The sequence below is a fragment of the Carcharhinus amblyrhynchos genome, unplaced genomic scaffold (genome assembly GCF_965287045.1).
Source record: "Carcharhinus amblyrhynchos unplaced genomic scaffold, sCarAmb.v2.hapA scaffold_42, whole genome shotgun sequence".
In the NCBI taxonomy this organism is placed as follows: domain Eukaryota; kingdom Metazoa; phylum Chordata; class Chondrichthyes; order Carcharhiniformes; family Carcharhinidae; genus Carcharhinus; species Carcharhinus amblyrhynchos.
In genome coordinates, this window is record NW_027649783.1 from 3,734,594 (window position 1) to 3,758,758 (window position 24,165).

General features: G+C 45.8%; 1 protein-coding gene and 9 non-coding genes across 10 annotated transcripts; 3 read left to right on the forward strand and 7 right to left on the reverse strand.

Moving 5' to 3' along the window:
* Nucleotides 1-588: 588 nt before the first annotated feature.
* On the reverse strand, nt 589-670 carry trnas-gcu (transfer RNA serine (anticodon GCU)). Its single transcript has one exon. It is a non-coding gene; the product is annotated as a tRNA-Ser (tRNA).
* A 345-nt stretch (nt 671-1,015) lies between these two features.
* On the forward strand, nt 1,016-1,087 carry trnaw-cca (transfer RNA tryptophan (anticodon CCA)). Its single transcript has one exon. It is a non-coding gene; the product is annotated as a tRNA-Trp (tRNA).
* A 601-nt stretch (nt 1,088-1,688) lies between these two features.
* On the forward strand, nt 1,689-1,770 carry trnas-uga (transfer RNA serine (anticodon UGA)). Its single transcript has one exon. It is a non-coding gene; the product is annotated as a tRNA-Ser (tRNA).
* Nucleotides 1,771-2,924: 1,154 nt separating this feature from the next.
* On the reverse strand, nt 2,925-3,016 carry trnar-ucu (transfer RNA arginine (anticodon UCU)). Its single transcript is given in 2 exon segments — nt 2,925-2,960; nt 2,980-3,016. It is a non-coding gene; the product is annotated as a tRNA-Arg (tRNA).
* A 15,291-nt stretch (nt 3,017-18,307) lies between these two features.
* Nucleotides 18,308-18,389, reverse strand: trnas-uga (transfer RNA serine (anticodon UGA)). The gene has a single exon. It is a non-coding gene; the product is annotated as a tRNA-Ser (tRNA).
* Nucleotides 18,390-18,704: 315 nt separating this feature from the next.
* On the reverse strand, nt 18,705-18,776 carry trnag-ucc (transfer RNA glycine (anticodon UCC)). The gene has a single exon. It is a non-coding gene; the product is annotated as a tRNA-Gly (tRNA).
* Nucleotides 18,777-20,526: 1,750 nt separating this feature from the next.
* Nucleotides 20,527-20,609, reverse strand: trnas-uga (transfer RNA serine (anticodon UGA)). Its single transcript has one exon. It is a non-coding gene; the product is annotated as a tRNA-Ser (tRNA).
* Nucleotides 20,610-20,929: 320 nt separating this feature from the next.
* trnag-ucc (transfer RNA glycine (anticodon UCC)) lies at nt 20,930-21,001 on the reverse strand. The gene has a single exon. It is a non-coding gene; the product is annotated as a tRNA-Gly (tRNA).
* A 1,591-nt stretch (nt 21,002-22,592) lies between these two features.
* On the forward strand, nt 22,593-23,290 carry LOC145335879 (histone H1-like). The gene has a single exon (XM_080181610.1). It carries the CDS (start codon nt 22,601-22,603, stop codon nt 23,288-23,290), a length of 690 nt encoding a protein of 229 aa, XP_080037736.1. The 5' UTR covers nt 22,593-22,600.
* Nucleotides 23,291-23,868: 578 nt separating this feature from the next.
* Nucleotides 23,869-23,951, reverse strand: trnal-cag (transfer RNA leucine (anticodon CAG)). Its single transcript has one exon. It is a non-coding gene; the product is annotated as a tRNA-Leu (tRNA).
* Between the last annotated feature and the right edge of the window lie 214 nt (nt 23,952-24,165).

The following is a 24,165-nucleotide window of genomic DNA, read 5'->3' on the forward strand; positions in this document are numbered from 1 at the left end:
TGTTAGACAGCAAGTCATTGTCTTGTGAGATGGTCAAAGGTTGTGGGTCCGAATCTCATCTGAGTCCGCTTTTGGGATAAAATGTGAAGAAATTAGGAACTGGTGTGTCAATCTTCTCAGAGAAATAAAACTGCCGCCTGGAACTTCAGAGAGTGCCCTCAGTGTAAAAGGACGACATTCGGCCCATCAAACCTGCACCGACAACAATCCCATCCAGGCTGTATCCCCGTGACCCCACATGTTTACCATGCTAATCCCCCTGACACGAAGGGGCTATTTAGCATGGCCAATTCCGCTAATACAGCACTAATTTTCATGGCTGACCTGCCGATTCTGGAAAGATAAAATCTTGCCCCTGGCGTCTGCTTTGGAGATTCCGACATCACATTTTTGCCGGGTGGTGAACTCCTGTCCAAAGCTGGTAACCTGACTTGATTCGAGTCTCTCCGAGGATGAGAATTCTGGGAATGTGGAATTGTTCTGGAGCATTCACCCCTCAAGCCTGTGTGTCCAAACTTCATCTCGGTTCTGCGAACCTTAAAACACTCAAACAAGCCATCAGTTTAAGGGTCAAAGTAAATACATCACCGACGAGGATGGGATTCGAACCCACGCGTGCAGAGCACAATGGATTAGCAGTCCATCGCCTTAACCACTCGGCCACCTCGTCATGGAATAATTTGGCACCAAACATTGACAAAGGGTCATCTGGACTCGAAATGTCAGCTCTTTTCTCTCCTTGCGGATGCTGCCAGACCCGCTGAGATTTTCCAGCGTTTTCTCTTTTGACTTCTCACCAAACCAGCTCTTGTGTTTTAGCACCCGTAACAAACAACATGTTTCTCCCGCAGGATAATGTTGTGTTGCTGTTTACTCCTTAATCTCGGTTCGCTGTTACTCTTCCATTCCATGTCTAACCACAGAAAGTAAAGAGGGAGACAGTTCCATTCCCTGGGCCCTGTCTGGTTTTGAATTGGCCGAACGTAACCCGGATGTAAAAAGCAGGAAGCAGTGTGAGCTTGTGGCGCAACGGTAGCGCGTCTGACTCCAGATCAGAAGGTTGCGTGTTCAAATCACGTCAGGCTCATGAAACTTTTCTGGGTCGGATTTTGTATCTGGGTAAAGTTAATTGTCCCCGAAATGACAAATTTCAAAACGATGGTAGAAATGATATTTTAGGGATGCTTCCGGTTCGCATGCTCAGATTATTTTTTGCAGTTTTATATCTGAAACAATGTGTCAGAATTGTGAGGTGTTCATTTCTTGCAAAGTTAAAGCAAGGCCCACACTCTCAGATGTTCCTGTGGGTCATTAAAGGAGAGAAAGCTGACTGGTGGTGATTTAACAGGATAATTCACACCTCAGGAGAGGAGCAAGGCTAAAAACAATCTCAGACGATACAGGAATTAATCCCGAGCTTCTGGCTGAATAAACTGCCCAGCCAACTGAGCTAAACACTTATTTGATAAAAGGGGAACTCTCCGAAAGTTCATGCTGCCAAATAAACCTGCTGGACTTTAACCTGTTTTAGTGAGATTACTTACTGTGAACCTGGGGATAAATGTGCTGTGTTCCCCGTTAATGAAAATCAAGATGATGAAACAAATTTACTGTCGAGAAAACTCAGACTTGCCTTTGGGCAGCAGCCGAATATTACTATTTGATGTTAGTGAGACCTCCCCCAGGCAGCTGCGATGGCCGAGTGGTTAAGGCGTTGGACTTGAAATCCAATGGGGTTTCCCCGCGCAGGTTCGAGCCCTGCTCGTAGCGAGTCTGATGTGCACTGTTTAGAGGTTGTAACTTGTTTAGTGGGGGAACCACTAAACAAAAATTGTAACTGTGAGGTTTTGGGGTAGCGCAGTGGTTATTACTGCTGCTTCACAGCTCCAGGGACCTGGGCTCGATTCCCAGCTTGGGTCACTGTCTGTGTGGAGTTTGCACATTCTCCTCATGTCTGCGTGAGTTTCCTCCCACAGTCCAAAGATGTGCGGGTTCGGTTGATTGGCTGTGCTAAAAATTGTCCTGAGATGAGTAGGTTGTAGGGATATGGGGGTAGGGCCTGGGTGGGATTGTGGTCGGTGTAGGCTCGATGGGCCGAATGGCCTCTTTCTGTACTATAGGATTTCTATGATAACCGATGATGGTTTTGATCCATCGACCTCTGGGTTATGGGTCCAGCTTCTGCTGCGCCACTCTGCCCCGAACGTTACCACTTCCTGCCTATCCCTGTTGCCCGGGAGAGAAGAAACTATTCATTGTATTTTTATTTCAAACCAAACCCACGAGTTGGGAAGCGCACCCTGGCTGGACAGTAACACTTAACATCAACCCGAATGTAACAGGCAGAGAAAAACACACAGAAAAGCAGTAAGAGATGATCAGGACACACACAGAGCGATAGAAGGTTAGCACCATCCAGGACAAAGCATCCCACTTCATTCGCGTCCCACGCATAAAAATTCACTCCCTCCACTCCCGACACACAATGACAGCAGTATGCACCATCTACACGATGCAGCAACTCAGCAAGGCTCCTTTTCCAGCACCTTCCAAACCCATGACTACGACAGCCTGGAAGGACAAGTGCAGCAGACACATCAGAATAACACCCCTACATTGCAGGGCACTGATACTTATTTATTGATTTATAAATTGCTGTTGCATGTTCTTTAACCTTTGTTTATCTTCCAAAAGAAGTGAAATATCGAATTGAGAAAGATGTTACTATTTCTAACCCCAACAGTGAATGTTGTATCAAACTTTAAGAAAGCCCCCGGGCTTGGCCATTCATTCTCGAGTCAGTGGTTTCCCTGGGAGCCGGGTTAACAGAAACAGCATGGAGAGATGGCAGAGCAGGAAATGTCGGTGCCGAAGCTGAATCACATCAATGAAGCAGCAAACTGCTTCGAATCTGATCAAAAATCCGACTCTGGGGGGACTCGAACCCACAACCTTTGAATGGCTAATTTGCCATTGATTTAGAAGTTCAACGCGCTTTCCATTGCGCCACAGAGCCACGCGGGAAGTATGTACTTTACTTGTCCATATATGGATTTTTGACACTGTAGAAACTATTGGTAAGTTCAACAATCTCATAGTTTAAACGTCAAGAACTGTTAAGAAGAACTTCACTGATTGCAACTCGTGTTGGAACATCTTATTTCTGTTGAGTGAGCTGTGGAAATACACACCTTTATACAGGAAATGTGTCCATCACAGAATGACCCTCCCTCTCTCTCTTCCTCATTCTCCTGTATCGCTTGGAGCCAAATCTCAAAGGCTTGGAGCGAGGTTTGAAATGTATATACTTTAACGCGAGGAGTATTCGCAATAAAGTGGATGAACTTGCAGCGTGGACCAGTACCTGGGACTTTGATGTTGTGGCCATTTCAGAGACGTGGATAGAGCAGGGTCAGGAATGGATGTTGCAGGTGCCGGGGTACAAGTGCTTTAGTCGGAGTAGAGAAGGAGGTAGAAGGGGGGGTGGAGTAGCATTATTGGTCAAGGACTATATCACAGTGTCAGAGAGGAAGTTTAATGAGGACTTGTCTGTTGAGGTAGTATGGGCAGAAATTAGAAATAGGAGAGGAGAGGTCACCCTGTTGGGAGTCTTTTATAGACCTCCAAAAAGTTCTAGAGAGGTTGAGGAAAGGATTGCAGAGACGATCCTGGTTAGGAGTGAAAGTAATAGGGTAATTGTTATGGGGGATTTTAACTTTACTAACATTGATTGGAATTGCTATAGCTCTAGCTCGTTAGAGGGGTCAGTTTTTGTTCAAAGTGTGCAGGAAGGTTTTTTGACTCAATATGTAGATAGGCCAACTAGAGGTGAGGCTATATTGGACTTGGTGCTGGGAAATGAGCCAGACCAGGTGCTAGACTTGGAAGTTGGTGTGCTTTTTGGTGATAGTGACCACAATTCGGTTACGTTCACCTTAGTGATGGAAAGGGATAGGCATGAACCTCGGGTCAGTAGTTTTAGCTGGGGGAAGGGTAATTATGAGGCCATTAGGAGAGAATTAGGAAGCATTGATTGGACTAGGAGATTACAGGGACTAGGAACGTCTGAAATGTGGAGTTTTTTCAAGGAGCAGCTACTGTGGGTCTGTGATAGGTATGTCCCTGTCAGGCAAGGAGGAATTGGTAGGGCTAGGGAACCGTGGTGCACAAAAAAAGTTGATTTGTTGGTTAGGAAGAAGAAGGAGGCTTATGTTCGGATGAGGCTTGAGGGCTCGGGTAGTGCAGTAGAAAGCTTTAGATTGGCTAGGAGGGAGTTGAAGAGGGAGTTAAGAAGGGCTAGAAGAGGGCATGAGATGACTTTGGCTGATAGGATTAAGGAGAATCCTAAGGCGTTCTATAGGTATGTCAAGAACAGAAGGTTGGTTAGGGCAAGATTAGGGCCAGTTACAGACAGTAGGGGGAAGTTGTGTGTGGAACCGGAAGAGATTGGAGAGGCATTGAACCATTATTTCTCTTCGGTGTTCACGCAGGACGATATGAATGTAGCTGAGGAGGTCACTGGGGTGAAGGGGTGTAAAATAGAAAGTATTGTAGTTGATACAGAGGATGTGTTGGATATTCTAGATGGGTTGAAAATAGATAAGTCCCCTGGTCCAGACGGGATTTACCCTAGGATTCTATGGGAGGCAAGAGAGGTGATTGCAGAGCCACTGGCTCTGATCTTCAGGTCGTCGTTGGTCTCTGGTATAGTACCGGAAGATTGGAGGACAGCGAATGTTGTCCCATTGTTTAAGAAGGGGAGCAGAGACTTCCCTGGGAATTACAGACAAGTGAGTCTTACTTCTGTAGTGGGCAAGTTATTAGAAAGAATTATTAGGGATAGGATTTATAGTTATTTGGAGAGTAATGAATTGATTAGAGATAGTCAGCATGGTTTTGTAGCGGGCAGGTCGTGCCTTACTAACCTTATTGAGTTCTTTCAGAAGGTGACCAAAGAGGTGGATAGGGGTAAGGCAGTAGATGTGGTATATATGGATTTTAGTAAGGCGTTTGATAAGGTTCACCATGGTATGCTTCTGCAGAAAATGCAGATGTATGGGATTGGTGGTAATTTAGGTACTTGGATCAGGAATTGGTTAGCAGATAGGAGACAGAGGGTGGTGGTTGATGGTAATTATTCATCATGGAGTTCGGTTACGAGTGGTGTGCCTCAGGGATCTGTTTTGGGGCCACTGCTGTTTGTAATCTTTATTAATGATCTGGATGAGGGTACAGTTGGGTGGATTAGTAAGTTTGCTGATGACACCAAAGTCGGAGGTGTGGTAGATTGTGAGGAAGGGTGTCGAAGTTTGCAGGGTGACTTGGACAGGTTGCAGAGCTGGGCCGCGAGGTGGCGGATGGAGTTTAATGCGGAGAAGTGTGAGGTAATCCATTTCGGTAGGAATAACAGATGTGTTGAGTATAGGGCTAACGGGAGGACTTTGAATAGAGTGGAGGAGCAGAGGGATCTAGGTGTATGTGTACATAGATCCCGGAAAGTTGGGAATCAAGTAGATAAGGTTGTTAAGAAGGCGTACGGTGTCTTGGCGTTTATTGGATTTAGGAGTCGCAGCGTTTATTGAATTTGGCGTTTATTGAATTTAGGAGTCGCAGCGTCATGTTACAACTGTACACAACTCTGGTGCGGCCGCACTTGGAGTACTGTGTGCAGTTCTGGTCCCCACATTACAGGAAGGATGTGGAGGCTTTGGAGAGGGTGCAGAGGAGGTTTACCAGGATGTTGCCTGGTATGCAGGGGAGGTCCTATGAGGAGAGACTGAGGGATTTGGGGTTGTTTTCACTGGAAAGAAGGCGGCTAAGAGGGGATCTTATAGAAACATATAAGATGATTAGAGGTTTAGATAGGGTGGATGGTGATAGCCTGTTTCCTCTGATGGAGAAATCTAGCACGAGGGGGCATGGCTTTAAATTAAGGGGGGGTAGTTATAGGACGGATGTCAGGGGCAGGTTCTTTACCCAGAGGGTGGTGAGGGACTGGAATGCCCTGCCTGCTGCAGTTGTAAATGCGCCTAGTTTGGGGGCGTTTAAGAGATTGGTGGATAGGTTTATGGACGAAAAGGGATTGGTTTAGATTAGTGGGTCAATGTTTTTTTTTTAAAATAAGACTGGTCGGCGCAACATTGTGGGCCGAAGGGCCTGTTCCGCGCTGTAATGTTCTATGTTCTATGTTCTATGATAAGCCGGGAGATACATTCTACTCCATCTGTCACAGGGCTGATCAGAACCTGTTCCCTGTAAAACATTTGCACAGAACACAACACAAAGCTGGAAGCTGCAAACCTGAAACACAAACAGAAAATGCTGGAAATGCTCAGCAGGTGAGGCAACATTTTTGAATAATGGAGATTTGTGTAAAACCAGCTCCTGAAGCACAGCACAGCTGCACAGTTTAAAGTTTCCTTTCATTCACAATGGATGCTCCATTCTATGATTTTGAATAATTCAAATTGATAATCTGCATTGTTATTCTAGTCGCCACCGATTCAGTGAATTGAACCGATATTGAACCGATTCAGTGCCTATTGTACACATCTTTGGAAACTGAAGGAATATTTAACATGGCCAATCCATCTAACCTTCACATCTTTGAACCATGGAAACAAACCAGAGCAACTGGAGGAACCTCTGGGGGAGAATGTGCAAAATCTGCACAGTCAGCAAAGGCCAGGACCAAACCCGGGTCTCTGGGGTGATGAGGCGGGAGAGTGGGATTAGATATCGCGCAGCTTCAATAATGCAGTGCAAACCTGATGGGCCGAATGGACTGTTACTGCATTGTAACGATCCTGTGGTTTGGGAATCGAAAGCATGATCGCATTGACTGGAGCAGCAGGCTTGAGGGGCCATGTAGTTCACTTCTGATCCGATTTATTGTGCTGCTGGGTCCAGGAAGCTGCTAATTGATTTCTGGTCTTTCAATCAGAGTTTACTCCAAATACCCTGAATGCATCAACCCTGTGCTCAGTGATAAACACTGACTCGTGGTTAAGCAATGCCTCAATTTTAATATTCTTATCCGTGTTTCCAAATCCCTCCATGTCCTCAGCTCTTCCTGCATTTCGTCATCTCCAGCCTATCAATTCTCTGAGATATCTGAGCTCCTCTGATTCTGCCTTCGTGAGCATCTCTGATTTGGTTCACTCCAGCAGTGAATGTAGTTCTTTCAGCTCTCTGGGTCTCAGCTCTGGAATTCCCTCTCTGAACTCCCCTGATTCCAGCTTACTTTCCTCTTGTTCATTTTTGTCGCCTGTCCGCTTAATTTAATTCCTAATTCCTATCCCGCGGGTTTCACATTTTGTATTCTGTGACTTTCCGCAGTCCTTTGTCCGCTTTAACTGCCATCAACGAATTATAATTGTACAATTATAATTATCTGTGCGGTTCCACTTTAAGGATTCCCCCATCTCCAGCGCTTTGATTTCTCATTGGTTTCAGCTCGGGATCGAAATGAATGACGCAATGACGCTGGGCTGGGAGTGACGCTGCGCGAGTCGCGCAGTCGCGGCGTATTCCGAATGGTCAGTGCGTTCTGATTGGCTAAAGAAGTTGTCAATCACTGAGAGGGCGTGTATAGCAACGCGGTCTGCGATTGGTTACAATTGGCAGCATCAATTTCAATGGTCTCGCCCTTCAGACTATGGAGCTCTCAGATTGGATCGAGAAGCTGTCAGTCAACCTGCGCCGAGCGGCCATTGGATAACGGTGATGCGACGATTCCCGATTGGTTTCCCAGCTGCCGGTCACAGGCCGTGGGCGGGGATTTCCCCTGGGCCAATCAGACACCGCGCGGAGCGGCAGCGAATGTCCCGCCAGTGGCTTCAGTCCCCGGGCCCGGATCCTGAGCCCGCGGCGGGGCTCCGGATGGGGGAAGGGTTTTGTGAGCGGGAATCCCGTCCCGCCCGGCTGGAAATGGGGCGGCCCGGTGGCACAGTGGTTCTCACCGCTGCCTCACAGCGCCAGGGAGCCGGGTTCGATTCCCGGTTTGGGTCACTGACTGTGGGGAGTTTGCACGGTCTCCCCGTGGGTTTCCTCCGGGATCCTCCCACAGCCCAAAGATGTGCGGGTTGGGTGGATTGGCCGGGCTAAATTGCCCCTTGTCGTTTCCAGCGGCACCAGCCAGGGTAAATGCATGGGATTATGGAGATAGGACTTGGGTGGGATTGTGGTTGGTGCAGACTCGATGGGCCGAATGATCGCCTTCTGCCCTGTGGATTCTATAAATCCGCAGCTTAGTCTTTCCAATGGCAGCTTCCTGTGTAAACATGTATTGCTGCAGTTCCCCAGTCTTCCTGCTGCAAACCTGGTGGAATCAGACCAAATCAGCACAGAAACTGGGATCTTCCTGTGCTTTGGGTGGGGCTCAGTGTCACACCGGGTTTTACAGCACCTCACTTTGCAGAGGCTGTGGTTAGATGTTGTGATCTTCCCGTCTTTTGGGGGTGGGCCTTGGTTACTCTGAGTGGATCTCCCTTATTGTTTGGTTCTAATTACAGCCTCTCTCTCTCTCTTACAGTCAGTCTGGGTGTTCCTGACTGAGCAGAATGGCCTGATCTCACCACACACATTGAGATGGAGGAGCTGCTGCTCGAGATGAAGATGATTGAGAATTCCAGCCTTCTCTACACTCATTTACTGAGGCCCAGCCCTTTATTCATCATCAGTTTTCCCCGGATGTCAGGTACATTAACATCTTCATCTGCTGTGTACACTGACCTGACAGTGGGAAGGTATTGGAGCAGGATGGTGCAGTCAACCATGTCAAAGGTGTGGACATTCAGCTGGGTAAGACTGCACTCACCTGGTTCCATTCTTATCTTTCTGATCATACACAGAATATCACCTGCAATGGTTTCTCTTCCCACTCCTGATCTGTTACCACCCAAATCGCCCTGGGATCTATCTTTGGCTCCCTCCTATTTTTCATCTACACCTTACCCCACAGTGACATTATCTGAAAGCACAGTGTTAGTTTTCACATGTATGCTGATAACACCCAGCTCAACCCCACCTCTCACAACCAATCCCCTGTTATTAAATTATTAAACTCCTTCTCCAACTTCTAACACTGGTTCAGCAGAGAATTCCCCCAATTAAATATTTAGAAGACCAATGTTCCCACCACAAATTCTGTTCCCAGTCACTGACTCCATCTCTCCCACTGGTTACTGTCCAAGGTTGAAACAAACCCTCATTCTTGGCACCTCATCAGACTCGGAAATGAGTTTCTGACCACATATCTGTTCCTTCACCAAGATCACCGATTTCCAGCTGTGTAACATCACACATTGTTTGTAATACCTCAACTCACCCGTACCTGAAACCCTCACCCACACTTTTGTTACCTCTAGACTTGACAATTCAAACACACTCCTGCCCAGCAGATTTCCTTCCCTAAAGGGCATTAGTAAACCAGATAGGGTTTTATCACAAGCAACAAATAGATTTTTCATTGCAGATTCATATTGAATTCACATTTCATCATCTGCCCTGTTGGGTTTTGAACCCAGGTTCCTAGAGCATTTCCAGAGTCTCTGGGTTACGAGCCCATGACACCACTGCCTCCCCTAATCAATGACATCACACATTTTGGCTTCAACTTCTTTCTGCATTCGCGATTTCCACAGATTCACCCCTCTCTGGTGAAGAAATTTCTCCTCACCTCAGTCCTAAACATTCATCCCTTATCCTTACACAAAGGATATCAGTAACATTCTTCCTGAATCTACCCTTTCCAGTCCTGTTAGAATTTTATAACTTCCTGTGAGCCCCCTCTCAATCTTCTAAACTCCAGTGAACATAATCCTAACTGACTTCATCTTTCCTCATACGACACACTGGCCATCCCAGGAATTAACCTGGTGAACCTTCACTGCACTCCCCCTGCAGCAAGGACATCCTTCCTCAGATAAGGACACCAATACTACACACAATACTCCAGGTGTGGCCTCATCATTGCCCTATACAACAGCAGTAAAACATCCCTATTGCTGGACAGAAATCCTCTCGCTCCCAAGGCCAACATACCATTTGCCATCTTTTTGTCTGCTGTATCTCTGCACTTACTTTCAGGGACTGAACAAAGAACAGTACAGCCCAGGAACAGACCCTCTTCCCACCCAGTCTGTGCCGACGCAGATGCCTCTTGTAATGACTTCAATCAGGCCATTGAGGTTGGCGATTGGAGCAGGAACTCCCTGTTTAAGGATCCAATTGATGGGCCAATCAGGGAGTCTTTGCCTTGTACTTAATCGGGAGTGCCCGTTCCTCTGACACCCCCGGAGATAAACTGTTAGCGCTCTGTGTACTGCTGTTAGAGGTGTAAATAAAGGGGTTTTGGTGAAGGAACTTCTCCCTCTGCAGACTTATTACACCTCTCTAATCTAATATTTTCTTGCCTCGATGTGGTCCATATCCTTGTGTTCCTGCTGATTCATGGATCTATCCAGATGCCTCTTGAACGTTGTTACAGAATCTGCTTCCACTATTTCCTCCGGCAGTACGTTCCAGGCATTCCCCACTCTCTGTCTGAAAAACTTATCCCTTACATCTCTTTTAAACTTTCCCTCTCTCACTCTCACCTTTGTCCCGAGTATTTGATCCTTTGACCCTCGGGGAAAGACTCTGACAATCCACTCTATCCAAGCCTGTCATAATCTTGTAAACCTCTCTCAGGTCCCCCCTGCTCCTCCGAGGCTCCAAAGAAAACAATCCAAGTTTGTTCAACCTTTCTTTCTAGTCCATATCCTCCAAACCAGGCAACATCCTGGAAAATCTCTTCTGCACCCTTTCCAATGCATCAACACCCTTCTGGAAGTGTGGCACCCAGAATTATACACAACACTCCAAATGCAGCCTAACCAAAGTCTTATACAGCTGCAACATGATTTTACTGACTGATGCACAAGAACATCTAGATCTTGCTGAGTACCCAGCTCTCTTAATTTACACCCATTCAAATAATAATCTGCCTTCCTATTTTTGCTACTGAAGTGGATAATGAAGTGATCACTGCATATTTATCCACATTACACTGCATCTGCCATGCAGATCCCACACACTCAGCCTGTCCAAATCAGACTGAAGGATCTCTGCATCCCCCTCACAGCTCACCCTCCCACCCAATATTGTATCATCTACATATTTGGAGATTAAACATTTAGTTCCTGTGTCCAAACCATTAATATATAATATGAACAGTTGGGGTCCTAGCACAGATCCCTGTGGTACCCCACTAATCACTGCCTTCCAATTGGAAAAAGACCCATTTATGTCATCTCTTTCTTTCCTGTCTGCTAACCAGCTTTCTATCCATCTCAAGATGCTACACACAATCCCATGTACTTTAACTTTACACAGTAGAAGGGCAGCACACTGGTTATCACTGCTGTGTCACAGCACCAGGGACCTGGGTTCGATTCCCGGCTTGGGTCACTGTCTGTGTGGAGTCTGCACATTCCCCCCGTGTCTGCGTGGGTTTTCTCTCTGATTTCCTTCCACAATCTGAAAAGATGTGCTGCTTAGGTGCACTGGCCGTACTAAATTCTCCCTCAGTCTACCCGGACACGCGGCAGAGTGTGGCTACTAGGGGATTTTCACAATAACTTCATTGCAGTGTTAATGTAAACCTACTTGTGACACTAATAATCAAACTTTAACCTTTAAAACATTATGTGAGACCCTGTCGAAAGCCTTCTGAAAGACTAAAAACAAATCCACAGGTTCTCCCTGGTCAACTCTAGTAGTTAAATCCTCAAAGAATTCCAGTAGTTTTCTCAAGCATGATTTCCCTTTTGTAAATCTATGCTGACTTTATCTGATTATAACACTGCTTTCCAAATACTTGATAATGGACTCCAGCAACTGCCCTACGACTGACATTCGGCTCACTGCTCATTGGTTCCCTCTTTCCCCTCTACCTCTGTTTTTAGACACTGGGTTTAGATTAGTTACCTCTCTCTCCTGAAGGTGCTGACTCTGGCTGGGTTCAGTTCCACACTCACTGGTTCCTCTCTCTCGCTCTCCTGAAGGTGCTGACTCTGGCTGGGTTCAGTTCCACACTCACTGGTTCCTCTCTCTCTCTCCTGAAGGTGCTGACTCTGGCTGGGTTCAGTTCCACACTCACTGGTTCCTCTCTCTCTCTCCTGAAGGTGCTGACTCTGGCTGGGTTCAGTTCCACACTCACTGGTTCCTCTCTCTCTCTCCTGAAGGTGCTGACTCTGGCTGGGTTCAGTTCCACACTCACTGGTTCCTCTCTCTCTCTCCTGAAGGTGCTGACTCTGGCTGGGTTCAGTTCCACACTCACTGGTTCCTCTCTCTCTCTCCTGAAGGTGCTGACTCTGGCTGGGTTCAGTTCCACACTCACTGGTTCCTCTCTCTCTCTCCTGAAGGTGCTGACTCTGGCTGGGTTCAGTTCCACACTCACTGGTTCCTCTCTCTCTCTCCTGAAGGTGCTGACTCTGGCTGGGTTCAGTTCAGACACTGGAAATCAGAAATGAAACAGAAAAGAAAGCTCAGCAGATTGTTTCTCTCTGCAAACAGATGCTGCACAGAGTTAGTGTTTCAGGTCTGTGACCTTTCATCAGAACCTGAAAACATAGAAACTCGGAAGAGGAGGAGGCCACTCAGCCCATCGTGCTTGTTCCATCATTCAGTGTGATCATGGCTGATCCTCTATCTCAATTCCATATTCTCAGTTTTTCCCAATACCCCTTATACCAATCTTACCCAATGTAGCTATCTAAATGCTTTTGAAAAGACAATATTGTAACTGCCTCTACTGCTACCTCAGACAGCTCGTTCCAAACACTCACCTCCTCTGGACCCTTTTGTGTTTCTCTCCTCTCACCTTAAACCTACACCCTCCACTTTCAGACTCCCTGAAATTGGGAAAAGATGTTGACTATCTATCTCATCTATGGCCCTCATTCTTTTATAGACCTCTATAAGATTACCCCTAAGCCTCCTACACTCCAGGGAAAAAATCCCAGTCGATTCAGTTTCTCCTTATAACTTAAACCATCAAGTCCCAGTAGTATCCGAGTAAATCTTTTCTGAACTCTTTCTAGTTTAATAATATTCTGTCTATAATAGGGTGACCAGAACTGCGCACAGTATTCCTAGTGGGGCCTTAACATGACTTCAACATGATGTCCCAACTCCTATGTGAGGATAAATGGGCCAATACATTCCATTGCTATTCCTCCAGTTGTTAATGAAGTGAAAAAGTTGGTGTTTAATGAAATCTGCTGGAATGTAACAACACGGCAAAATCCTCAATTCTTGTTGTTTCAGCTCAACCAGCCCCTAGAAGCTTGGAAGATGGAAGTTCCTGATTGGTCTGAGGTTGGAGATGAAGAGGAGCCAATTCCCAACAACTTGCTGACAGACATCAACAGTCATCAGCTTTAGAGCGAGGAAATCCTGGAACAGGGCATTCCGAGTAACCAAGACCCTGGAACATCCCCGCTGCTGGAGAACAGAGAAGGTGTGAGGCAAGGCAGGATGTTCAAATGGTGGAAGATGGGACTGAATCATTGGTGGAGTCTCCTACTCTGGTTCTGACTCCTTCTGACATTGATGGACGGTTTGAAGTGGAGGAAATTAGTCAGGATGGAAGTGGTGACGAGATTCACAGTCACTCCCTCAGCTTAGAGACCATTTTTAAGGCGATCTGTGCAGCGACTCCACTCTGGGGTGGATGTCAGATCAGCTCACCAGACAGCAGGAGGATTAAAGCACAGATGAGGCCATTCAGCCCCAACACTTCCTTCAACGCTCCGCTGTGCAGTTCAAAAACTGAAGGCTGGGATTCGAGCCACGTTACACAGGCGACTGGGAAAAGCACCATCGGATTAATCAGACCACTGGCCCACACTGGAAAGACTAAAAGCCCCGCAGAGGGACATCAACATGAATTTTCACTTTTAATGTTTCTTCTTTACTATAAACAATATATTGTGTTTGTATAATTATCTTAAATGTTTCACATTGAAACAAATACTGGGAATATTTAGCATTGCTGGAGAAGTGTAACCGGGAACGATGCCCTGTTCATTCAGTTTGGGGAACACTTCCTGACAGAGGAAGATTGGGACATGACAGCTTCTCCCTATCAGCTCCTTCCAATTCCCTCCACAATCCTGAACACCTCGATCAAATCTCCTCTCAACCTTCTCTTCACCAAAGACCCAAATTCTCCAATCTACCGATTAAACTGAACTTCCCCATCCCTGGACCCGTGCCCAGAGATTTATTGCACCCTCTCTAATGCCTTCTCACACCTTCTGAACACTGCTGTCCAGATCAGAGTGCAATACTCCAACTGAGGCCAAACCAGGGTTTTATACAGGTTTCCCATAACTTGTTTGCTCTTGTAAGCTCTGTCCCTACGTATAAAGCTCACAATCCCAAATACCTTAGTAACCACACTCTCAACCTGTCACCTAAACAGCAATTATTAGTGTCACATTTAACCACAGGTCCCTTGTTCCTGCATGCCTTTACAATTGTATCATTTCTTTCATATTGTCTCTCCCTTTTCTTCCCACTGAAATAAATCATTTCACACTTCTCTACTTTAAATTGGTCTTGTTTGACCAATCCACAAGCTGTCTCAGAAACTGTGAGTTTCAGCACTCCCCCCTCACAGTTCACAATGCTGCCATGTATTGTGTAATTCCCACAGTTTGAGTGTGTGCTCTGTACAGCATTGCCGATGTCTCTAATATGGATCAGGAAGAGCAGGATTCCGAACACCAACCCTCCTGGAATCCCACTTTAACCGAGCTCCATTCCAAATAAAAACATTTCCCACTGCTGTGTTTCCTGTCACTCAGTCAGCTTCCTATCCATGTTCTGCTGTCCCTTTTATTCTCTCAGCTCCAAATGTTCCCACAAGTTTGCTGTGTGTCCCTTTATAAAATGCTTTTTGACAGTCCGTGTTCACATTAACCACATTACCCTCATCAACCTTTTCTGTTACCTAAATCTCGAGCAAATTCATTAAACATAATTCACCTTTATGAATTACATGAGTGGTTTCCTTAATTAATGCACATTAGCACAAGCGAGAGTTAATTTTATCTGCAGTTATTGTTTGGAGAATATTCCACATTGCTGAAGTTAAATTTATTGGACTTTTATTGGCTTCTCCTCACAGCCTTTTCTGAAGAAGAGTGTTTACCATTTGCAGTTCTCCGGTTCTCTGGCATCATGAGCTCGGATAGGGAAGTTTTGCCCAAAGCCCCTGTAATTTCCACCCATATTTCCCTCAGTATCCATGGATCCGTCTCCTCCAGTCACAAGAACACAGTAAATAAGAGCAGACATTGACCACGTGGGTCATCGATAATGTTCCCCCATTCAAGGGTGACACAGTGGTTAGCACTGCTCCTTCAGTGTCAGGGACCCGGGTTCAACTGCAGCCTCAGGTCACTATCTGTGTGGAGTTTGCACGTTCTCCCCTTGTCTGTGGAGATTAGATTTATTGGCCATGCTAAATTGACTCTTAGTGTCAGGGGATTTGCAGGGTAAATATGTGAGGTTATGGGAATAGGGCTTGGTGGGCCAAATGGCCTATTTCTGCACTGTAGGGATTGTATGATTAATACAATTATGATTTATGTATCTTTTTACAGTGCAAAGCACAGAGGCACAGCATTAAAACAACAGAGCAACAAAACACAGAACAGCAACAGCATCAGACAATACAAAGAGAGAAATCACACGATATTTCTGACAAGTTTTCTAAAGGTCACTACATTTTCAGCATCAAAATCAGGTAAAACATTTGAAATATCAAGAATTCTATGTGGGGAGAACAAATTGTGAATATCATCACATGAACCAGATTTCTGTACTTTGTACTGACACCCACCCATAATACAATCGCTGTGAATAAAGCTTTTGAAGCTTAGGCGATAAGGCCATGTATCAATTTGATAATATTGAACTAAACCATAAATCAGCCTTCTCTACAGATTGCAATTCAAGAATCCTTAATCCTCATAAGCTATTCCCCTCATGCCTTTCATTTTCCAGGTTTCATGTCTTTGCACTTTCTCTATGAGCTGAATATCTCTTTGAACGTATGGGTTCCAAAGTATGGGTGCAGTATTGAGATGTGGGCATACTCGCTTCTTATAGAGTTTCAGATCTTGGATTGAACTCCAGTTTACTCATCACTCCCTCAATTCCCTAAGAATCCAAAATTTGCCTATCTCAGCCTTAACTGCAATAGAATCCCTCCAGTGCAGATGGAGGCCACTTGGTCCATTGAGTCTGAACCAACTCTCTGAGATACCATCCCACCCAGAACCTGTCTCAGTAACCCCACATATTCATCCTGCTAATCCCCTTAACTGATACATTTTGGAAACAAAAGGCACCATGCAATACTCTGACAAGATACCACAAGGTAGGTTGTTGCATAAACATTAAATCTCATGGGATCCAGGGTGAGGCAGCTTAATGGATACAAAATTTGCTTCTTGACAGAAGCCAGGGGATGGTTGTAGAGGATTGTTTTTCAAACTGGAATCCTGTGACCAGTGGTGTGCCTCAGGGATCAGTGCTGGTCTGCTGTTATTTGTCATTTGTATTAATGATTTGGATGAGAATATAGGAGACATGGTTAGTAAGTTTGCAGATGACACCAAGATTGGTGGCATAGTGGACAGTGAAGAAAGTTATCGCCAATTGCAACGGGATCTTGATCAATTGGGCCAGTGGGCTGACGAATGGCAGATGGACTTTTATTTAGATAAATGTGAGGTGATACATTTTGGTAGATTGAACCAGGGCAGGACTTACTCAGTTAATGGTAGGGCACTGGGGAGAGTTACAGAACAAAGAGATCTAGGGGTACAGGTTCATAGCTCCTTGAAAGTGGAGTCACAGGTGGACAGAGTGGTGAAGAAGGCATTCGGCATGCTTGGTTTCATCGGTCAGAACATTGAATACAGGAGTTGGGACGTCTTGTTGAAGTCATGAAAAACATTGGTAAGGCCACACTTGGAATACTGTGTACAATTCTGTTCACTCTATTACAGAAAGGCTATTATTAAACTAGAAAGCGAGCAGAAAAGATTTACCAGGATGCTACCAGGACTTGATGGTTTGAGTTATAGGGAGAGGCTGGATAGACTTTTTTTTTCTCTGGAGGTAGGGGGCTGAGATTTGGTCTTATAGAGATCTATAAAATAATGAGGGGTGCAGATCAGCTAGATAGTCAATATATTTTCCCAAAGGTAGGGGAGTCTAAAGGTAGAGGTCACAGATTTAAGGTGAGAGGGGAGAGATAGAAAAGTGTTCAGAAGGGCATTGTTTTTCACAGAGTGGTGAGTGTCTGGAACAAGCTGCCAGATGTGGTAGTAGAGGCGGGTACAATTTTGTCTTTTAAAATGCATTTCGACAGTTACATGGGTAAGATGGGTTTAGAGGGATATGGGCCAAATGTGGACAATTGGGATTAGAACTTAGGTCATAGAACACTACAGCACAAACAGGCCCTTCGGCCCACGAGTTGCGCCGATCACATCAACACCTATCTATAACCCCCAATCCCATAAAACCCCATATACTCATCCAGAAGTCTTTTAAAAGACCCCAGCGAGTTCGCCTCCACCACCACTGACGGCAGCTGATTCCATTCACTCACCACCCTCTGAGTGAAAAACTTACCCCTAACATCACTTCTGTACTTTCCTCCCCGCACCTTAAATCTGTGTCGTCTCGTAGCGACCATTTCAACCCGGGGAAATAGCCTCTGAGAATCCACCCTATCCATTCCTCTCAACATTTTATAAACCTCTATCAGGTCACCTCTCAACCTACGTCTCTCCAGGGAAAAGAGTCCCAGCTCCCTCAACCTAACTTCATAAGGCATGCCTCCCAGTCCAGGCAACATCCTTGTAAATCTCCTCTGTACCCTTTCAATAGCTTCTACGTCTTTCCTATAGTGAGGCGACCAGAACTGCGCACAGTACTCCAAATGAGGCCTGACAAGGGTCCTATAAAATTAGCTTAGTGTTTAAAAAAACAGGGTGGCATGGGCAAGTTGGGCCGAAGGGCCTGTTTCCATGTTGTAAACCTTTCTGATTCAGAACCCATTCGGCCTAACTTGTCCATGCTAGCCCACGGACACACATGTGTTTCCAAGCTCACCTTCCTGCACCCGGCCTGGAGTCATGCAGCTGAAAGATTGATCGTGATCAAAATACTTCATACTGAAAGAGGAGGTTTTTTTGGATGCCTGAAATATCGGAAGTAAACACTTCCTGATCATAACCGCTGCGAGCAGGGCTCGAACCTGCGCGGGGAAACCCCATTGGATTTCAAGTCCAACGCCTTAACCACTCGGCCATCGCAGCTGCACATTTATAATCTGAGTAATGTTGATATTAACTTCATCAGGCACCGGGATTGTGCAGAGCACAGTGTGTGAGCTGAAATGTGTTCTTCCACTTTTACTTTGTATCTTTGTCTCTGGCGGAGAATTCATTTATCAGGTCAGAGACTTGTTTTCCTATTTCAATATTCCTTCATTGGAAACGAATTACGTCCGAACAATAAATAATAACACCTCTATTTTATTTCTTAATTGTCAAATGTTGCGTTCCCTCTGTTCTTGTCCACTTGGTTTAAAACACAAGAGGCCGCGGATAAGAATCTAAATAAATTACCAATGCGACGGCCGGGAATCGAACCCGGGTCAACTGCTTGGAAGGCAGCTATGCTCACCACTATGCCACCATCACTCACACCTCCCAAACAGCAGCTATTTCAATCAGTTATAATTATGGAAGCAGATTAGTTGCTGATTTCATCACACACCAGATATATCCACAGCACAGTTTGTAAACTGAACCTGTTTTGTCTGGTTTTTTTCTGGACAGTTTAAACCACCTGTTTTATTATTGTTTCTGACTGGGAAATCATTGTTTAGTTTTGAGGCCTGTTCTTTCATTTAAACAACTGAAAGCAAATTGAAGCTGGATTTTCCATTAGAAACACGGTGATGATGAGAATCTTAGGTGAATTTTATTTTCGGAGTCGCATTTAATTAGCTATCGCATGTCACTTCTTACAATCTGTGATAACCAGGAGTTCCTAACGCCCAATAATGACCAGCTTGCAGCAATGTGTTTGAATGAACATGATGCCACATCATCTAAGCAGCATTTTGAAATTCTCATTTATTGTATTCTGATGAAATGTATTTGTTATGTTGCGTCTGTCATTCTATAAGAATCTTACTCTGACCTCAGACCTTGTTTTGTCCTGGTGCACCTGATGCCTGTTTGTTTCCATTCTGCGCACCCTCTGATTTTCCTCATGGAACCACAGAAAGGACCAGAGAAGGGAACAGCGCAGAAGGAACCCATTCGGCCTGTCTTGTCTGTGCCAGCCCGAGGACACCCAGGTGTCATTTCCAAGCTGACCTTCCTGCACCCGGCTCGGGGCCATGCAGCTGAGAAAGGAATATGGTGATCCAAATACTTCATACCAAAAAATTAGCACTTATCTTTGGCTCTGTGGCTGCCGAAAGCAACCGTAACAAACACTTCATCATCAGGATTCAAACCTGCACAGATATGATGGAAATTGGATTTCAAGTCTAACGCCTTAACCACTTGCCATTGAACATAAGAACATAAGAAATAGGAGCAGGAGTAGGCCATCTCGCCCCTCGAGCCTGCCCTGCCATTCAATAAGATCATGGCTGATCTGTCGTGGCTCAGTTCCACATTCCCGCCCTCTCCCCATAACCCTTAATCCCCTCTCTTATCAAAAACCCATCAACCCGCGTCTTAAAAATATTTAGCGAGGCAGCCTCCACCACTTCAACGGGCAGAGAATTCCAGAGATTCACCACCCTTTGAGTGAAGAAGTTCCTCCTCAACTCCGTTCTAAACCGCACCCCCCCCCCCTCCTCTTTATCCTGAGGCTGTGCCCTCGAGTCCTACTGTCCTTTTGAGCGGGAAGAGCCTCCCCACCTCTATCCTATCCATCCCATTCAACATCTTATACGTCTCAGTTGTACATTTACCTGAGTAATATAACCATCTCAGTAACATTCATATTAACTTCATCGGGCACCGGGATTGTGCAGAGCGCAGTGTGTGAGCTGAAATTTGTTCCTCCACATTTATTTTGTATCTTTATCTCTGATTGTCTCTGATAACTCATTTATCAGGTCAGAGACTTGTTTTCCCATTTCAATAGTTTTTCATCAGAAACGAATTACGTCCGAATAAAAAAAAACTCGAATTTGTTAGTGGCAAATTCGCCCTGTTTTACGAACTTGATTGAAACGTGGATACATTTTCTCAATAGGATGGCCAGGAATCGAACCTCATTCAACTGCTTGGAAGGCAAAAGTTCTGCTCACCACTATTGCTCAAACAGTCATTATAATTAGTTATAATAACAGAATTATCTACGTTGCCGATTTTTCAGGCCTGTTGCTGCGTAAAGCAGCGGAAGTAAACACTTCATAACCACAACCGCTGCGAGCAGGGCTCGAACCAGTGCGGGGAAACCCCTTATGGATTTCAAGTCCAACGCCTTAACCACTCAGCCATCGCAGCTACGCATTTACTACTGTAATGTGGCCACCTTAGGATGTTGATATTAACTTCATCAGGCACCGGGACAGTGCAGAGCACAGTGTGTGAGCTGAAATGTGTTCCTCGACTTTTACTTTGTATTTTTGTCTCTGAGGGAGAACTCATTAATCAGGTCAGAGACTTGTTTTCCTGTTTCAATATTTTTTTCATTAGAAACGAATTACGCCCGACCAATGAAAAAAGAGAAATCTCTATTTTATTTCATTCCTGGCAAATACTGTTTTTCTCCACTTGGGTTAAAACACAAGAGGCCGCGGATAAGAATCGAAATAAAACGTTAATGCGATAGCCGGGAATCGAACCCGGGTCAACTGCTTGGAAGGCAGCTATGCTCACCACTATACCACCATCGCACCGGCTGTTAAAAAATACCTTATTTTTATCAATTATAATTACGAAACTACCTTATTTGTTGATTTCATCAAGCCCGAGGTGTGTCCACAGCACAGTTTGGAAACTGAACCTGTTTTATCTCGTTTTTCTGGACAGTTTAAATCACCTGTTTTACTATTGTTTCTGACTGGGAAATCATTGTTTAGTTTTGGGGCCTGTTCTTTCATTTAAACAACTGAAAGCAAATTGAAGCTGGATTTTCCATTAGAAACACACTGATGATGAGAATCTTTAGTGAATTTTATTTCAGGAATGTCCACCGACTGTTGGGACCTGCGATAACTAATTAAATAAATCACCACTCTGATGGTCAGGAACTGACCCTTGGTCAAATGCTCTCACAGTCACCACTCCATCACCATCGCTCACCTGGCTCTGTCACCCACTCTGTAAGAAAGTCCAGCTCTGACAGTGAATCTGGTTCCCTCCAGGTCCAATCGGAGGATGGTCAGAAACTGTCACTGTCAGAAACTCCATTATCAGCGAGTGTGGGATGGTTATTTAACTGGCTGTCACTGGTTGGTGAGGTTGTGATTTACTGTTACCTGTCAGTGCCGGAGAAACAAATAAAACAGGAAATCTAGAGACTCCCAGAGCAGATAATTTGTATTTTCACCCTAAACAAACACAGTGATGTCTGTAATCACTATAATAACTGAAAATAAAAATAGAATTGGTTCTTGCCGCGGAATCTGGTTAACAGATGTGGTTCTTCACCACATGGACTGCAGCGGTTCCAGAAGGCAGCTCACCCCCACCTTCCCAAGGGTAATTAGGGATGGGTAATAAATGCTGACCCAGACAGAGACACCCACATTCCATGAATGAATTGAAAGACAATCTGCGGGGAGCGGCCCTCAGAGTGTTTAACAGTTACTGAGGTGAAAAACTCTAACTAACCCCCTGGAATCCGGAGCAAAGGCCGGAAGGAGGAGAAATTCCGTCCTGGGACCTTCCATTGGGTGAAAGTTTTGTCCTGTGAATGTGTCGAAGTGAATATTTTGGAAGAGAGAGTGTATGAAAGGAGCGGCCGGGTCAGACTAATCCAACTGTGTTTGTGTGTCTGTTCTGATTATGAGATCTCCGAGTCTCTCTTGTGGAAAATAAAACAGTTTTTCAATCAAAGATTCCCCCTAATCCCCCTGCTGAGCCCCAGAGTGAGATTTCAAGGCAATTGTTTCGCTAAATGGAAGATTTGAGTGGAAAAGTAGAGAACATGTCAGCTATCGCGTGTGAGAGCGGGATCAGTGCAGCAGGGAAACGGGTTTCAGTGGAAAACGGAGTCCTCAGTTCGAGTGAAACCTTTTCAACAGCAAACATTGGAGTGTCAGAGACATGAAGGGTGTGAGCTGGATGTGTGGAGAGGCGGAATTTGATTGGAATGGGAGAGTTTGTGAGGAGAGAGAAACACAGAGAGGCTGGAGGAGCCGGGAGCTGACAGCAGCTTGTCTCTGCTCCGTCCGCTCTCTGCCTTTAAGTTGCTCTGTGCCGCCACCACTGGATTCATTCCGGATCCAGTTCTGACTCTCCTGGCCCAGATTTTCCAGCCACTCTCGGATATGACTGAAACTGCAGCCGCCCAAACGGCTCCTCCAGCCGCTCCCGCTCAGGTGAAGTCTCCCAGGAAGAAGAAGGCGGCTCCCCGATCTGCCGCTCCCAAGTTAGGCGAGCAGATCCTCAAGGTGGTGGCGGCTTGCAGCGATCGCAAGGGGATGTCCCTGGCCGCCATCAAGAAAGCTTTGGCCGGCAGCGGAGTGGATGTGGGGAAGCGCGGCTCCCAGATCAGGTTAACTATCAAGAGGAAGGTGGAGAAAGGCTCTCTGGTGCAGACAAAGGGACAGGGCGCCTCCGGCTCCTTCAAACTGGCTAAGAGGGAAAGGCCGGGCAAAATGGGAAAGAAGGTGAAGAAAGCCACAGGCAAGAAATCTTTAGTGAAGAAAACAGCGGCCAAGAAGGTGACAAGAAAGAAAGCCGCCGCCAAGAAACCCGCAGCCAAGAAAACTCCAGTGAAGAAAACTCCAGTGAAGAAAACTCCAGTGAAGAAAACTCCAGTGAAGAAAACTCCAGTGAAGAAAACAAGCAGCAAGAAGGCGGCAACTCCAAAAAAGGCGCTGAAGAAAGCAGCCTTGAAGAAAAACTCTCCTGTGAAGAAGGTCACGGGCGGAAAGTCGGCCAAAAAAGTGACTAAAGCGAAGGCCAATCCCAAAGGGAAAGCAGCAAAAGCGAAGAAAGCCTCAGGAAAGAAGTGAAACAACCCGAGAGCAAATTGGAAACCTCTGAAACCCCGCAAAGGCTCTTCTCAGAGCCACCCACATCTCTCAGGAAAGAGCTGATCCCGCAAGAAAATGATTCCTGTCCCGCGGGGCCCGGCTCATTCTCAATAGAGATCATTTCAAATTCAGACTAAAGCAAAACAACTGCAGATGCTGAATTTCATTGAGAGTTTCACATTTGTTCAACCGCCACTTTCTCTCAGAATAAAGCTGTCTGGTAGATTCAGTGTGAGACAGGAGCACTGGCGGCGAAACACCGCATTCCCCACTCATTTTTAATCCAATCCCTGCAGGGAGGCCAATCGGCCCATCGAGTCTGCACCGACCCACAATCCGGATCCCCCATTCCCCTATTTATTGACCCTACTTCCCCCCCGACACTCCGGGACAATTTAGCATGGGCCAATCAACCTCACACACACCGGGGGGAAACCGGAGCACCCGGAAGGGAGCCCAGGGAGAATGTGGAAACTCCACCCAGACAGTGACCTCAGCCGGGAATCGAACCCAGGTTCCTGGCGCTGGGAGACGGCACTTCTCAGCCCAAAAGTCAGTGTCAGGAGTGGGATTCGAACCCACGCCTCCAGAGGAAACTGCGACCTGAACGCAGCGCCTTAGACCGCTCGGCCATCCTGACTCCCTTCACTTTAACACAGGGAGATTTCCCCAAACACCTTCAATAAAGTGTTTGGAAACAGCTGGAAGCGGATGTGGGTGAGGATGTTACTGAGGGAGATTCTTGCTATAGAATAGACTGTGTTTCGGTGGGAATATTACTGACTGGCAATTATAACAGGAGCAGGTTTAAAAACACAAAAGGACAAAGTCACCACCCGAAACCTTAACTCTGT